The sequence below is a fragment of the Triturus cristatus genome, chromosome 11 (assembly GCF_964204655.1).
Source record: "Triturus cristatus chromosome 11, aTriCri1.1, whole genome shotgun sequence".
In the NCBI taxonomy this organism is placed as follows: domain Eukaryota; kingdom Metazoa; phylum Chordata; class Amphibia; order Caudata; family Salamandridae; genus Triturus; species Triturus cristatus.
The window spans coordinates 236,311,431-236,327,829 of NC_140594.1; the positions used below are offsets into that span (position 1 = coordinate 236,311,431).

A 16,399-nucleotide genomic window follows, 5' to 3' on the forward strand; every position below is an offset into this window, starting at 1 on the left:
CATTACGCACACATTTCCTCCTGTGCCATTCATAATGCCTCAATGGGACTTAAACCTTGTTTTGTCATATCTGATGTACGCTCCCTTCGAGCCCCTTCATACTTGTCCTTTGCGTCTTCTCACTCTTAAGACGGCTTTCTTGGTAGCTATCACCTCTGCCAAAAGAGAGAGTGAGCTCCAGGCTCTTTCTTCCAAACCTCCTTTCCTTTCTGTTCATCCGGACAAGGTGGTTTTAAGGACCCATCCTTCTTTCTTGCCAAAGGTTGTCACGCCCTTCCACATCGGGCAGACCATCACTTTGCCCACCTTCTTTCCGCCTCCACTTCCTTCAAAAGAGGAAGAGCGGCTCCAACTTCTGGACCCAAAATGTGTGCTCTTGTTCTATCTAAAGCGCACACAACAGCTCCGGTGGATGACCAACTCTTTGTTGGCTACGTGGGCACCAAAAAAGGTTGGGCTGTGCACAAACGAACCATCTTTCGGTGGGTTGTTCTGTGCATAAAAGCATGTTACTCGTTGGCCAAGAAGGAGCCTCCTGTGGGGCTGCGTGCCCATTCTACCAGGGCACAGCAGCCACTACGGCCTTGGGAATCGGCATTCCCTTGCAGGACATTTGTCAGGCAGCTACGTGGGCTACGTGCACACGTTTATACCAAGCATGACTGCCTTGACAGTGAAGTCCAGAGAGTCGGCTTCTTTGGCCGTTCTGTTCTCCATGACTTTCTGGTGTAATCTTGTTCGCAGACCCACCACCGGGGTTGGTATTGCTGGGGTATCTATTCTAAGGTAAGAAATCTATCACTAACGTGTCTCTTACAGATGCACAAGTTACTACTTGTGTAATGATATATCTGTAAGAGACATTAGTTAGTGATAGATTTCTTACCGCCCCACCCATCCTCCCTGTTCTGCATACTGATTCTAGCATTAAGGTCATCCTTTTCAGGGCCCTAGTTTCATGGCACCAGTGGTCAGTTTCTTGCATGGCTCTGCGTTCCTAGCACGGAAAGTCGTGTACAGAACTGACATCAGTGAACATGGGTGGCGCCTAAGTTGTCTCTGTGACGTTATCTCGGCGCTTACGATGCCAGCGACGGACGCGGAGCCGCACGACGCCACCTACCGACGTGCAGGGGTACTGCTGATGAAAAAACGTTTCCGGATCCAGTCTGATGCCTGGGGGTTATTCTAAGGTAAGGAATCTATCACTAACTAATGTCTCTTACAGATATATTGTTACACAAGTAGTACCTTGTGCATTTCACTGCACAACATACCACATAATCTCACTATACACAACATACATCCACTCCACTCCAAAAAACATTGGTAGAAAACTTCTACATTTACAACGCCAATAGCTCTAACTCTTGCAAATGTGAGACCTATTACATTGCAAATATTTCTTTAACGAGTAGTCGCATTTGCAGAGTGGTGGAGAACGGGGGCTGGGTCTCCTACCAGTGCTTAAGATTTCCTCTGCGTAGGACTTACAGGAGGTACCAGGAGGGCTTCTTGGCCCCCAAAGTCTCTCACGAGTAAAGTGGACTTCCTCCCCCAATGTGTAGTGTGCCAGGACGGACATTTGCAGAGTGAGAAAGGGGGGCGTACCAAGCAGCAATGTCCCGGGCGTGGGCACCCCAGGACATTGCAGGAGCCAGCCCTGGGGGGTGGCGGTCCCCAGGGCCATCTAGGCCTCCGGGAGGGGGGAACGCGTGGCCCCCCTCCCAACTGTTTAAAGCCCCGGGGAAGTGGTGGTCCCTGGGGCCGGGGGTCTGCAACAGACATGGTTACGAAAATTCCATTCAAATGCTGTGCATACCCAATCAATTTTTGGCTATTTACAAAACACTTCATGTGCATTTCCAGCACTTACCTGCAGCAGTATTTGTTGCAAAAAGTGGAATAAGGACCACCAATGATTCAATTTTTACCAGGGTGATAGATGAAAAAGGACTGGTAAGGGAAAACTATTTCACAGCAAGAACAGAAAGGACTGGCAAGGTTAATATGAACTGTGAAAACATTGCTAATTCTAAACTGAAATATTTTATGCATATTTATGATGTGCACACTCTTGCCCTAAGTAAACAGTTGTATGTATGTTTTAGTACTTGTGACACTATTCCATCTTACAGTTGTAAATGCACCTGTTTGGCAGGGTTAGTAAACACCCCTCACAAGCTTAAAAATATTCACAACTTTATTTTGATTTTTAATGATATTAAGAACAGGAATTTAACAGGAATTTAAGTACAGACACAGGTCTAACGTTACAGTAATAACTTCTGTTTTCAGAAATTGAACCATTAGCACTCAAATGTATGCTAACTCCAATATTGAGCACTAAACAAAAACTGGATATGTGAGTCAAATGAAAATATCCATTTTGTTTACACATTAACTAAATACAATCTAATCTGTGCCCTTACAATAATTGTGTGGTATTTGCAAGGTAAATTATGTAACCTCTTTCAATTGGTATAATGGTATGTCATTACAAAAATTCCTTACAACCACCTATTGTGTATGATGCCAATACTTACAGTGGGCTTTGGGCCAGCCCACTGCTTATCATTAGTTGACTTTCTTGTCAATCTTGTTTACTTGCATCTTATTCAGTGGCTCTCCTTCCTCTTCTTGTGCTCTCCTGCAGCATAGCTTTTTTTTTTTCACTGTTCTTTTAATTGAGTGACTTTATTTTTCTTTTGCCGAGATGAGCCAGAACTGGAAAAATGGCAAAGTCAAAAGGTTGGCTAACGCTTCTCGAAAGCAAGACCTTTTGGCTTTGCCTTTGCATGTCACTCTCTCTGTTAATTACTGAGAATGTATGGGATATTTGCCCGGGAAATGGCAAAATGATTTTCTGACCTATCTCGATGTACTAATGAACAGACAGGCTGGCTGAACTTCAATATTTATTTAACCAGGTTTATTTCGTAACTGTTAGCTACATTTCCAAAATGCTTGAATGAGTTTCATGCCCACAATAATAAAAATATGCCTGAAATGTCAGCAAGTAAATGAAGTGTGAGAAAAATGCAAGTTTCAGATTTCCACCTGGCCGACTGTTCTGCAGAAACAGTCGATTTCTGTACCTCTCCCTCCTGGTGCCTGAGCAGTCCACTAAGGTGTTTGTAGTCCAGTTCATTCATTCTGCTTACTCCCCTGTCATTACTGTAGTAACATTAATCTGCGGTGGTGGCAGGAAACCCTGACAATGACTGTGGTCAGCTTGGTTCATTTCATATAAACATATATTACACAAGGAATATTGACTACTTTCACCTTCTGCTTATCAGAGGGATGATTAAAAATAGATGAACGGGTGAGTAACTGAGACGAATGACGATATTGGATTGTGAAAAATATCTACAAATTAATTTCACCTACAGACTAATAAACCAGCAAAATCAAGTCAGCACTCACTGCATACTCTGGGGCAGATTTACAAGCCCCTTGCGCCTCTTTTACGCCGCCATTGCGTCACTTTTGTGACGCAGCGGCGGTGCAAAGCCAGCGCCATGGTGCGGGGTACTTACAACGTGACGCACCTGGGAGAATCGTCACGTTGTAAAGCCCTTCGCCACATGTAGGCGTTCCAGCGCGTGGGGTCGTTCCGGCGCAGGAACGTCTCCTAAAAGTGGCTGAGTGAAATCTACAAGATTTCACTCAGCCACTTTTATGGCCATGCTGCCTCAAAACCCTGCGCCTGCTTGAAGACGTAAGGATTGACGCAGCATTTTAAAGATACGGCACCCCCGAGCCTTGCTGACGCTGCGTCGCGCTTGCGTCGCAACTCCAGCAATGCGCTGCCTTTATGGCAGCAGATGCGTCACGCATCTGTCCATTTTTGCCCCGTGGCGTGCCGCATTTACAATGCGGCACATCCATGGTGGCGGGGCCGAGACGCACAATAACTGGTGCATCCCTGCTGATATGCAGGGATGCGCCAGTTATTGTAAATCTGCCCTCCAGTGTTTTGGCTGCTTAAAACTCAAAAGAATTTACAGGCTGGTCTACCAAACTAATGCAGGATTGATTATTATTTTATGTTTGTACAGTTTGGAGTGTGTGCCAGTGCTTAATTTGAGGCAGTGGTTTCCCGTGTGCTCTGCCCTGGTACTAAATTGTGGACACCAGCGTTTGTGACAGTCTGCCACAAGGTGGCGCTGTCTGGCTAATTTAGAGCTGACCATAACAACAGGTAATTATTAATTCAATATACATTAAAATGACAATCACCTGAGGCCCAAGCCATTCTTATAGCTTTAGAGGCCTGAAAACGTCAGAATTGTCACACGTGTGTTAGTTAGCAGATGTATTGTTACTGTCATTGGCAGCGCTTGCAGGGGCAATGCGTGGTGCCAGCTGCAGTGGCCTCCTGACAGGAGACCTGGCACTTTAAAAAAAACAAATTAAGCACTGGTGTTAGCCGTATGAAATCATGCTTTACTGGAACCTAAACACGTGATGAGTACCTTTATATGCGCCTCAACCCGTGAAATAATCCTAATTTTAATATAAAGAGTGTTTTGACCACAAACTAGAGCGTACTAAAAATGCATGAGTAACAGAATACTGTGGACATACCTACTTATTCATGGATGGGTTGTGGAAGCTTATTTTTCATTGTGCCGCATGTTCTACGTTGCTCATTGGCTCGATTTACTAATTCATGCAAAACTGGTTAGATGTTGTATTTTGCTCAATCAAATTATCATGTTACTGAAGGAGACAAGTAGCTAATTGTATAAATTAGTTATTAATGGTAAATAAAGTGACATTTGCTTTCAGAGGACCCATTCACCTGATGATTACTAAACAATTTAATATGCTAATATCACTCAAGCTATGGTTTCACACAAACATGTACTTGTAGTCATTTCAGAAGGTATTAGCTTGCAAATTTAGAAATAACACAACTTGTGATCTAATTAGTGTTAGAAGGTGAAAATGTTAGTTTCGTCAGAATTTAATTGAGATCAAACCTGTCAACCTTGTGTTATAATTGGAATCCCTAGTGTTGGTCGCAAGCTAGGAATTGGATTTTGCGTGTTCACGGAAAAAATTATGCAATGCAATTAAATTATGTTGATATAATAGTTCTGCAGGTCACAGACATGGATACTAGCAGTGGCATGTCAGTTTAAATCTGGTTAATAGATCGTCCGCTTGCACACACCACTGGCATCTGTTTCATTTTAGGTTGATATACCTTACAGATAGTAATATGCTTTTCATTTCACGCTGTAACTCTTCAATGTTAATTTCGTAGCTTATTAACTTTTATTGCATCGCACTGTTGATGTCTTGATTAAGGTGTCAGATCTAAAATGGCACATTAGTTAGAAACGTGATAGATTGGTCTGGAAGGACAGATGCAGTTCCAAAGATATGACAATACCTGGCTAGTCTAGCAAAAACAAAAGAAAATAACTACATTAAATCCAATTAGATCAACACAACTGTGCATTCAAAAGCCCATTTCAATACAGAAAAGTTTACGTTTTTAAGTAAGTACAATTATTACTGAGAAACTTACCTTTTAGAATATAGGTCTTCTGATCCACATTTGGGATTTGAGCCACACTGCCTTTTGGCTCATTCAATAGTGCCTCACCAACTCAGAAACCAGCGGTGGTGTGCAGTACCAGGACTTCCGAGTCTCTCCAAGACGTGGCATACAGAGATCCAGCGTGCTCGATCTAACATTAACTGGCAGCAAACATTGTTTTAAGCAATGATTTCAATGGGGGATTCTCGGAGACTCGGGAGCCCCCCTTTATAGTCTGCAGGAGGTGGGCAACATTTGGGTCATGCAATTGAATTACAAAAATCACTGCAGACTACATGGATTCTGACTGTGGTTCCATACATGAATTGTTTTTTATATGTATATTTACATTTGAATATTTGTTTTGCATATGTGCTAATGATCCTCAGACCCTGCTTAATATAGATAAATGTTTGGTTGCAAATGTATGACATATTCATCTGCTGCCCATCAACATAGATTAAGTTGGGTTGAAAGATGATTATAAAAAGAGCTGAGTGGCCTTCTTTAAAGACCAGATGGATTTTTCACGAAACGATGACCAAATAGTGCAGTGACCTGTTGGTCATGTTCTAGTGTTTTTAAAATACTGTGGGGCAGATTTACAAGCCCCTTGCGCCACTTTTGCGCCACTTTTAACATGGGGAAAGTGACGCAAAAGTGGCGCAAGGGGCTTGTAAATCTGCCCCTGTGTGTCCACCAGCCATTCCATGAGGGCTGCCTTCCACAGTCACCCCACATCCATCCATCACAGGTGTCACCGGTCAGGTGACCCTGCTAATAAAAGGGCCTGGGCTCACATGCCCTGGGCGAGTTCCAGACAGTAACTGTACGGGTCTGCGTCGTGCATACTGCTGCATGAGGGCATAGGGCCCAAACCCCTACACCTGGGTACTTGGCCAGTCCTGGCATTCTCTTCAGCTTCTGGATTCCAATATCGATTCCTGATTGACACTTGTCCATGACATGGATTCATGTTTCTCTGCAATAGGATAGACGTTAAATAACTGGTTAAGGTGTTCAAAATATGAAGAAGATTTCTCTGGATGCTGCTCCTAATTGACTAGAAAAACTCAGGGGCATATTATCAAGCACGGCGTTAAACTTATCAACGCTTTAACGGCAGGAAACTGCCGCTAAAGCGGCGACAATGGGCTTGATAATATGCCGCAGAGAATTCCATCAGAAGCCCATGTTGACAACAGAACATGGGCTTCTATTGGAATTCTCTAGGGCAGTGGTCTTCAAACTTTTTATTGCCACGCCCCCGTGAAAAAAATAACTTAATCGGCCCCCACTTCACAATTATTCTACTAAGATGACAATGTTTAGATATGTCTTGACTTAGTTAAACACAAAACATATTTAAATATTGCAGGTAAATTCTGTTACTGTTTAAAAAATGAAACCAAATACATGATAGCTTAAAAATAACGCATTACTTTAAGCTTAATGTTTCTTTAGGTCAAAGCCTGGCGCCCCCCCCCCCCTAGGATCACTTGAGGCCCCCTTAGGGGGGCCCGCCCGCCAGTTTGAAGACCTCTGCTCTAGGGTATATTATCGGCGATAATTTTAACGCCGTTTCTTGATAATATGCCCCTTTATCTCATAATTTAAAATATGTTAAATGAAATTCTCAAGCGATATTATTTATTTTTTTTTTTTTTTTGAAACCGTTTATTACAGTTTATAAAAGTTACAGGTATGGGCCTACAACCACACGGCCGGCCGCTAGAGCATAAGAAGCATATTACATACATACAGCAAAAAGTCTCTCAGCGGTGCACGGTAGGAAAACAGGGGTAATCAATGGTGCAGGCCACATAGCTCCATGCCCACAATACGGTTCCATTTTCTTAAAACAACACAACATCAACAAACCACAACCGCAAGGCAACCCGCGATCCAAAGTGACAACACGTGCTCCATAAGTGGGGGATCCAAACAGCAGCAAAACTCTGAAGAGGGGGACGGGAGTAGATCAGGGACTGGGGGACCGCGCGCCCGCGGCCGAGGGAGGGGGGGCCATCTGGGGAGACGGAGCAGGCGAGGCAGCCGGTAGCAGTGGCGGCTCACAAATACCCCCGCGGTAGGCGTTCCAGGGGCCCCAGAGTTTCATCCACGCCCCAGGCTTACCCCTCGCCACATACACCACCTTTTCACGAAACATACACCAATCCATATGCTCTTTCCAGGCCGACACCGCAGGGGGCCTCTGGGATCCCCACAATTGAGCAATATCACGCTTAGCTATCATGTATCCCAGAGTCACCCACCGCGTCTGGGGGACCGAATAGTCATTAGGTTCCCAGACATTCAGCAAGCATCTCCTCGCTTCAGGCAGCAGCGCGACACGCGTAACCACTCGTAGAACCTCATGCACACCACGCCAGAATCGCTCCACCTTCGGGCACTCCCACAGTATATGCATGAAAGTCGCCAACGCACCACAGCCACGCTTACACATTCCATCACCGGCAAAACCCATACGTAGAAGCCTTGGCCCCGTCACGTAGACCCGGTGAAGGATCTTGAGCTGGACGAAACGAAGGCGAGCCGGGATGGCCACCTCTTTCGGAGAGGCCACCGCAGAAATCCAATCCTCGTCGTCCAGCTCCAGCCCGTCGGCAACCCAAGCCGCGCGGAGACTAGTCAGCAGGCACGATCTATCGTTGATCAATTTTTTGTATATGAGGGAGATCGTGCTGTCCGGGACATGGCCATCTAGCACTCTGTCCTCCAGGGGGGAAGACTCCGGAATGGATGCGACATCCGGGAAGACGGAGCCCAGCGCATGGCGGACCTGTAGGTACCGAAAGTACTCACTGCCCTGCAGCTGAAACTCCGCCTGCAGCGTCTCAAAAGTTTTGAATCCCCCCCTCGTCCAGAGATCTCCCACCGTGCTGATTCCGATCGTGTCCCACTTCTCGAAGCCCTTCGACATCCACAGGGAGCCCAACCTCTCAGATGCATACAGCGGAGACGCTCGGGTCAAACGGTCCTTCCACCCCATAGCTGCATTAGCCGCGTGCCAGACACGCACCATGACACGCGTCGGTCCCGTCAAACGGGAGTCGGGCGCGCCAGAGTAGAGCGCTCGATTATAATCGCCACCGGGCAGAAGCATCCTGTCCATCTCAAATGCCGGGTTCAAGGCGGGCCCGTAAAGGCCATGATTAATTGCAGCTAGTTGGGAGGCCCAGTAATACCGTTTGATGTCCGGGAGGGCGACCCCTCCATCGTACCACGGGAGCGTCAATTTAGCCAGAGCAATACGCGGCCTCCCGTCCCAGAACAGGCGCCGCTGGAGGCCCTCCACCTCGCGAAAGTAGCGTGCCGGGACCAAGTCCATGGTATTCTGGAGGGCGTAGAGGAAGCGCGGCAGGGACATCATTTTAAATAAGGCCGCTCGGCCGAGCGGCGAGAGCGGCAAACGCCGCCAGCGCACCACGTCCTCCCTCAAACGCTGGAGGGGGGGCAGCAAGTTCCGCTCATAGCGGGCCTCCGGGTCAAGAGTGATATAGATACCCAGGTACCGGAAACCCTGGGAGGCAATCTGGATCGGACAGTCCCGTGGCAGGACCGGAGCCTCCCCGGAAAGCACATAGACACAGGATTTCGCCCAGTTGATGACCAGGCCTGAGTTGCGACCGAAGGAGCGCAAAACATCAACCAGGACGATCAGCGATTTGCGCGGGGAGGCGAGATACAAAAGGATATCGTCAGCATAGAGGGACACGCGGTCCTCATGCTCGGGGGTCCAGCGGAGACCACGGATAGAAGGGTGCCACCGCAGCCACTCCGCCAGGGGCTCCATGGCCAGGGCGAACAGGAGAGGCGACAGGGGACAACCCTGTCGCGTGCCCCGCCCCAGCGCGAATGGGGCCGATACGCGCCTATTCACCACCACCTGCGCCAACGGGCCCGAATATAGCAATTTGACCCAGCTGACAAAACCCGGGCCGAACCCAAACTTCGCCAGCATCGCCCAGATATATGGCCATTCGAGCGTATCAAACGCCATGGTGGCGTCCAAGGACGCCAAGATGGCCGGCTCCCGCACAAATGGAATACGCGCGAGCACCCCATGTAAGCGCCGCAGATTAAGCGCCGTGTTGCGGTGTGGTATAAAGCCCGATTGGTCTTGGTGGACCAAATCGCCCACCACGCCAACCAACCGGTTGGCCAACACCTTGGCGAGGATTTTGGGCTCCGCGTTCAAAAGCGAAATCGGCCTATAGGATGTGACCCGCTCACGGGGCTTCCCCTCCTTATGGATCACCACAATTGTAGCCAGACGCTGGTCCGGCGGGAGGGAGCCCTGCGAGTGGGCCGCAAGGAACATCGCGCGCAGGTGGGGCGCCAGCACATCCGGGCGTAGCTTGTATAGCTCAATGGGAATACCATTGGGGCCCATGGCCTTGCCGGATGCAACCGAGCGAATAGCCGAGGCAATTTCGTCCGAGGTGGGAGGGGCGTCCAGCGAATCCCTGTCCTCCACCGTAAGGGAGGGCAGTGCGATGTCCCGAAGCAGGGCATGGGAATCTTCCTCCGAGCAGGGAGAAACCGGGGAGTAAACTTCGCGGAAATAGTCCGCGAAGCAGGAGACAATGGCTTCCGGCTCGGTGACACACACTCCATCCACGCTCTCAATCAAAGGCACCACGCGGCTCGCTCTCTCCCTCTTATCCAACCACGCAATCAGCTTGCCAGCCTTGTCACCCACATCATACAATCGCCCCTGCTGCTCTCTACTGAGGCCCCTGGCCGCCTCCGTGACGAGGGCCCGATAGGCCGCCTGCTTTAAATGCAACACATGCAACTTGGCGTCTGTTACCCCGCTCCCCAGGTCACCCTCCAGTTCTGCAATTTCGGCCTCAACCCGGGTCACCTCCTCCCGCTCGCGCCGCCGGGCATTGGAAATAACGGAGAGGGCCTTCCCTCTAAGAACCACCTTGAAAGCCTCCCACAGGGAGATGGCAGACGGAACCGACCCCACATTCTCATCAAAATAGCGCTGTAAGGATTTGATCAAGTCGGCACGAATGGTGGGGTCGCGCAAATACCATGCATTAATCGGGGCCACCCTGCCATCCCCCCTCGGGAAGACATCGAAATGCAACAACAATGGGGAGTGGTCTGAGATACCCCGTGCCAAATGGCGCACCTCCCCCACCCTCCCTGCATGGGCCGCCGGGACAAGGATGTAATCAAGCCGCGAGAGGCTACCATGGGCCCCCGAGTGGAAGGTGTACTGTAGCAATCCAGGATGCTTTAAGCGCCAGCAGTCCACCAGGCCCAGCGTGTCTAAAAGGCCGGGCAGCCATGCCTGTGCCCGGGGGAGGTCCCTAGGGGGGTGGCGATCCATAGACCCGGAGGCAACCGCATTAAAGTCCCCTCCAACCACCAACAGGCCACTCGGAAGGTCCAGAAGGAGGCGCCCCAGATCTGCAAATGTAGTGGCTTGTAACCCAGGCGGGACGTACACTGATATAAAGATAAACACTCTACCCTCCATTCGTCCCACCAGAACAGTGTAGCGTCCCCTCTCATCATGGCGCACCTCGTCAATCTCCAACGGGAGCGAGTTCTTGACCATAATACCCACCCCCCGCGAGCCCGAAGTGAAGCCGGAGTGGGCCGCCAAACGGTATCCCCGCCGATTCATTGCATGAAAGGTGTTACCTATAAGGTGCGTCTCCTGCAGGAAGACAACATCTGGTGAAATACGTTTTAAGTACTGCAGGACCACACCACGCTTAATCCTATCCCCCAGGCCGTTAACATTCCATGACAACACAGTCAAATCCCTACCCCCCATCATACGTCAAAACAATCGGTCGTCCCCCACCGAGCATCTTAAAAACGACAAAACAGTTGCGGGTTTGCCTTGCGGTGCTAACAAACAACACACCCCCCCCACCCCCGGTCCCAACAGAACTCCCCCCTCCCTGCACCCCTGCATGAGCCCAGACAGCCCCCCCAAAGTGCAGTGTGCCTGTCGCCCCATAGCTAAATACTAACTAGTCCCCCAGAGGAGGAGGGAAGCCCCCAGCAGACCCCACCCGACCTCCATGGGAGGGGAACCTACGAAAGCAAAATATGGTAAAGGAACAACGTCCCGAGCAAGGCCTATACAGTCACCCCTCAATTCTGATCCGGCGGGCCCTCCTCGCCAGCCGCGCCCCCCCCGCCCCGGTCCCCAGGCAAAGTGTCTAACCAGTCCCCAGCCGCCTCGGGCCGGTCGAAGAAGTGCGTACGGCCATCCACCTCCACCCTCAGCTTAGCCGGAAAGAGCATTGAGTACTTGAGGTTTAGGTCCCTTAGGCGACGTTTAACACCAAGAAAGCTCTGTCGCTGCTTCTGGACCGCCGGAGTAAAGTCTGGGTAGAAGTGTACGTCCATATTGTCCAGCCTGACCGGTCCCTGTTGCCTGGAGGTCTGGAGGATGGCATCTCTGTCCCGAAAGTTAAAAATCCGGGCAATAAGAGGCCGCGGCGGGGCACCGGTCTTAGGGCGGCCCCCGGGGACCCGGTGGGCACGCTCCACCGCAAAAAGCTTACTCAGCCCCCGGGGCTGGAGATGGGTCAGGATCAATTCTTCCACGAAGAGATCCGCCGCCTCCGCCTCTCGGCCCTCCGGCACACCAATAATACGGACATTATTCCTCCGGGCCCGTCCCTCGGAATCCTCTAGTCGCCGGTCCATCAGGGCGCTCACCTGGCCAAGCCGGCGCACCTCCCTCTGGAGGGCCACCACGTCCGTCGTGAGGCTCGTAGTGGTGTGGGCCAGGGAGTCGACTCGGTCGTTTGTTTTTGACAGGTCTGCCCTCACAAGGCCCACATCCACCAGGACCGAGTCAATTTTTTGCGCCAAGGTATCAAAACGCTGGTCCACTGAGGCCTTCATCTCCGCGATGGCGCCCATGACGTCCCGGAGGGTCAGATCTGCCGGATGGGCAGGTGCCTCCGTCGGGCCCACCGGGGATGTCCGCGATGTCTCCGGAGAACCCTTCTGGAGCGTATAGCGATCCATACTATTGGCCTGGTGCGCCGTGCCACGGCGAGTTGTCTTCATCTTCGCCCGGTCGCCATCTTGTTTGGTGGACATGCTGGCTCTTCCACCGTCGTGCCAAGATCTCCAAACGGGCCGCCACACCAAATCACGGGTATCAGGGGGGGGGCGGGGGCGACCACCGGGCCGCGGGACAACCCACCGCCGGCGGGTCAGCCGGGCACCTGGACAAGGCCACACCACCGCACCCCGCTCCGCAGCCCGACCCCGCTGGAAGCAAGGAGGGCGCAAAAGCGAAAGTGAAAGTGCGGGGTACGCGAGCCGCCCAGCCCCGCTCGCCGCTGTTATTCACTTTGTCCCCGGATGACCCCACTACTCCAATCCGGGGGGCCGGCGAGGAGAAGGCCGCAACCTTCGATCGATGCTCCCACCGGTGTTCGGGGTCCGATTCGAGCCCAAAAAACGGGCGGCGCCTCAGCTCGGGTTCCCCGACATAGTCCCCTCAACAAGGACAGGATATCGCCAGGATTAATTCAGGAGGTCGCGGAGGTCCTCGGGAGCCTCGCACCTACGCGGCCATCTTGGTTGCGCGCTAGGCTCCTCTCAAGCGATATTATTTGAGTTTAAGGACATGAAATTCATTGAGGCTATTGTAACTTTTGTCCACATACAGTAATGCAAAAAACAAAATTGCACCTAATAGTGAGCCTAGCATGACAACGCGCGCAAGTATACAATGGCCAAGCAGAAGGCTGCAATGGCCTGGCGTCTCTGCTGGAGAGAATACAACACTGTGAAAGGCTACTCGACTGAGAATGATCATTACTTAATTGTTAATGATTAATTGTCAACTGGCGAGGCACCGATTCAAATTAGGTTTGTCGAAAACCAAAAGGCTGTACACCTGTAACCTAAATTATGTAATTAGGTTCAAATTAGCACTTGCACCAGAAATGAAACCTCGAGAGGCGCAGATACGGATACGGCTCCTACAAACTTCTGCGGCGCAGCCATAAAAAAAGTAATTTCGCCCCTGTGTCTTTCCGTACCGAGATTTCTTTGCATGTTTTTATGAACTCACTTACAATCCCCCCGGGGCTTGCTCGCCCCGTGATGCCGAGGCTTGCTTTATTTACTCTGACAGTCGGCTGGCTCCCACACCAAGGCCTGTCGCTGTCTGCACTACAAATCATCTTTCACCTTGTCACCACCGAGATGGCAATTTTTACAGCTGGCAGCTTTAATCAAGTTGAATTTGCAGCCTGCGCGTTCTTTGGCGATTTGCACGCCGTTCCCAGGGTTCCTGTTGGCCGGCGCGCTGTGCTGCTGCTCAAACTGGAGCAAAATGAACAGCCTCTAATGAAGGAATAGTGGGTGGGTCGCAAATGCCGCCCGGTGTGATCTGCCCTCTTGTCTATGGAAATTGATGCACAGTGATCATGTTCTAAGAGCAGTAATGACACTACAGATGGCAGCCTTCACTCATCCTTGTTAGGTGTCTGAAAGCCATGAACATACCCAGCAGTAGGCACAGTACAGGCCGCCCCTTGTCCGGATTCCCTAAATGGGGGCCAGTATGGATTCAATGCAACTTACTGAGGGAAACCTTCAAACCCAGTTTCATTGCAGCATTGCGTCAGTAGCGGTCCGTGGAGGGAGTTCGGTGAGGCAGTGAGGCGGGGCGGGGGAGGGGCAGGGTGGGGAAATGTAAACGAAATTCGTTTTATTTATTTAAATGTGTACTTACCTCAGTTAATCCATATTCTGATGTTTACATTTCCCCACCTTGCCCCTCCCCCGCCCCGCCTCACTGCCCCACCGAACTCCCCCACGGACCGCTACTGCATTTGCTCCTTTATATTTTTCACATTTTCATTATGTGCCATTGTCTTGTAAAGGCCTTGCCCATTACGGGCTTGTTAGAAATAGTTGAAGTTGATTGTCATTGGCCACCAGCTCTGTAAGAATGCAACTTTGTTTGAGCAGTTGGCTTTCAATGAGATCTCTTTAATGATGGGGACCTGAGATGGTCTCCAAATAATTGAAGTAAACTTTTGCCACAGTTAGCTGGCGGTTTGCAGATTTTTACATTGATGACCTAACCTTTTGTTCAAGGAATTATACATATTTGGAACAAAGCATTCCAATTTTTCTTTTGTATGAGAAGGAGGAGAAAGCAATATAAGAAGAGATGCATTGCTAGTGATAAATAGGCTGAGATAGAGAAAGAGAAAAATGGACTGAGCAACAAAGAGAGAAGCACTAAGGGGTATGAAATACAGAATAGAAGGGGACATATATACATATAATGAAACTATTTAGAGAAAATATATTTCTCCAAAACAGCTAGAGAATTATAAATAGACAGTATTATCACCAAGTGTGCCATAGGCCCGCCCTGCTTCCGATAGTGTCATTTTCACCAACCAATATTATCAATATGTCTGATGTGTTCATTGTGACTGACTGTAGTTTACTAATGGCACATCTATTTAAAATAATATTCTTTTATCATTGTATATCCTTAGGAAACACAGTTGGAAGAGCTGTCGGCTGTGAGGGAGACTTTACAGGCTGATCTTGAAACCTCAATTCGCCGGATTGCAGATCTTCAGGCAGCACTGGAAGAAGTGCAGTCCAGCGATGACAGCGATACTGAAAGGTAATCATTTTAGCTTATTGTAATGGATTTATTTAACAGGCAGGCAGAGATATATTTTGTTACTATTTGCAATCATGGGCCGGCCTACAGATGTGTATGTCCTTCTTTAACCCACACATGACAGCTATCACTCACTTATAAGACCATCACAGTTGAGCAGCAGGCAGGCTTTCAATCTTGCATTAAAAATAATGAACACATGTTGAAGGTGTGAAGTTAACCACAGCAAATGCTTTAGGCCAAATAGTTTTGTAGTACAGTGTTTAGAAGTTAGACATGGTAGGGTTAAAGAGTAATCAAACACAATTCATTCAATTAGTGTTCGGATTTTCAACTGAAAAAAGCACAACTAAGCTTTTGTTTTTGACTTCATAATATTATCTATTCATTTTAAGCAGAAAGGATTTCTTTCAAATCCTCTAAGCCTTTTTAAGAGAATTTCATAGCTCAACGTTTCCCTCAAAATGTGACACTTGCATCATGGACTCAAAAGAGCACAGTCTGAATCTGTAGATAACATCTTCAGACTGTTGTTGAATCCCTTTTGGGAGTTCAATTCTCTTGCGACACTCAGTTGCATGAGTGGTTAATGTGTCTGACTATTTAGAACCAATTTCAGAATGGTGCACGAAGGTCAGAACACTGTGGAAATAATTTAGCACAACAAAAGGCATGATTTTATTATTTCAATTTCAACAATTTTTATAACAGAGTGATGAACATAGTTTGAGGAGGCCTGGGTCCACAGGATATTCATGATAACCACATCGAAAGACAGCTCATGTACCTAGTGATTTAACCTGATAACCGAGGTTTTATGACTCTGATTTAGATGATCACAGATAAACCAAAGGGTAATCTGTTAAAGATCCCACATACCTGTTTCCCTACACAAAGCAAATGCATCTTGGTTCTAGCACAAGGGTTAGTCACACAAACCGTTGTAGTGAACAAAATGTGGATCTAGGTCTCATGGGCATATTGCAGGTTCTTCATTTATTGATTCCTTTGGACTTTACCAGCAGATGCATGTAAGCATGTAGCCTACAGTGGTACACAGGGGACAAGTGAGAACATGAAAACCCCAGGACCTTCACAGTCTGCTCTATTCATTCATTCATAGTGAAGTATCTTGCTATCTTCAGTTGTCACAGCAGAGCCTTGTT

At 48.9% G+C, this 16,399-nt stretch overlaps 1 protein-coding gene across 5 annotated transcripts in view; it reads left to right on the plus strand.

The window, feature by feature from the left end:
* Positions 1-16,399, plus strand: part of MYO18B (myosin XVIIIB) — a 1,573,426-nt gene that overhangs the window by 1,468,686 nt on the left and 88,341 nt on the right. For all 5 annotated transcript variants that reach the window (XM_085634174.1, XM_085634172.1, XM_085634173.1 and 2 more), the window contains one exon: positions 15,100-15,233. In XM_085634174.1, coding sequence (XP_085490300.1) covers positions 15,100-15,233 — 134 coding nt within the window. The remainder of the gene's footprint in view (positions 1-15,099; positions 15,234-16,399) is intronic.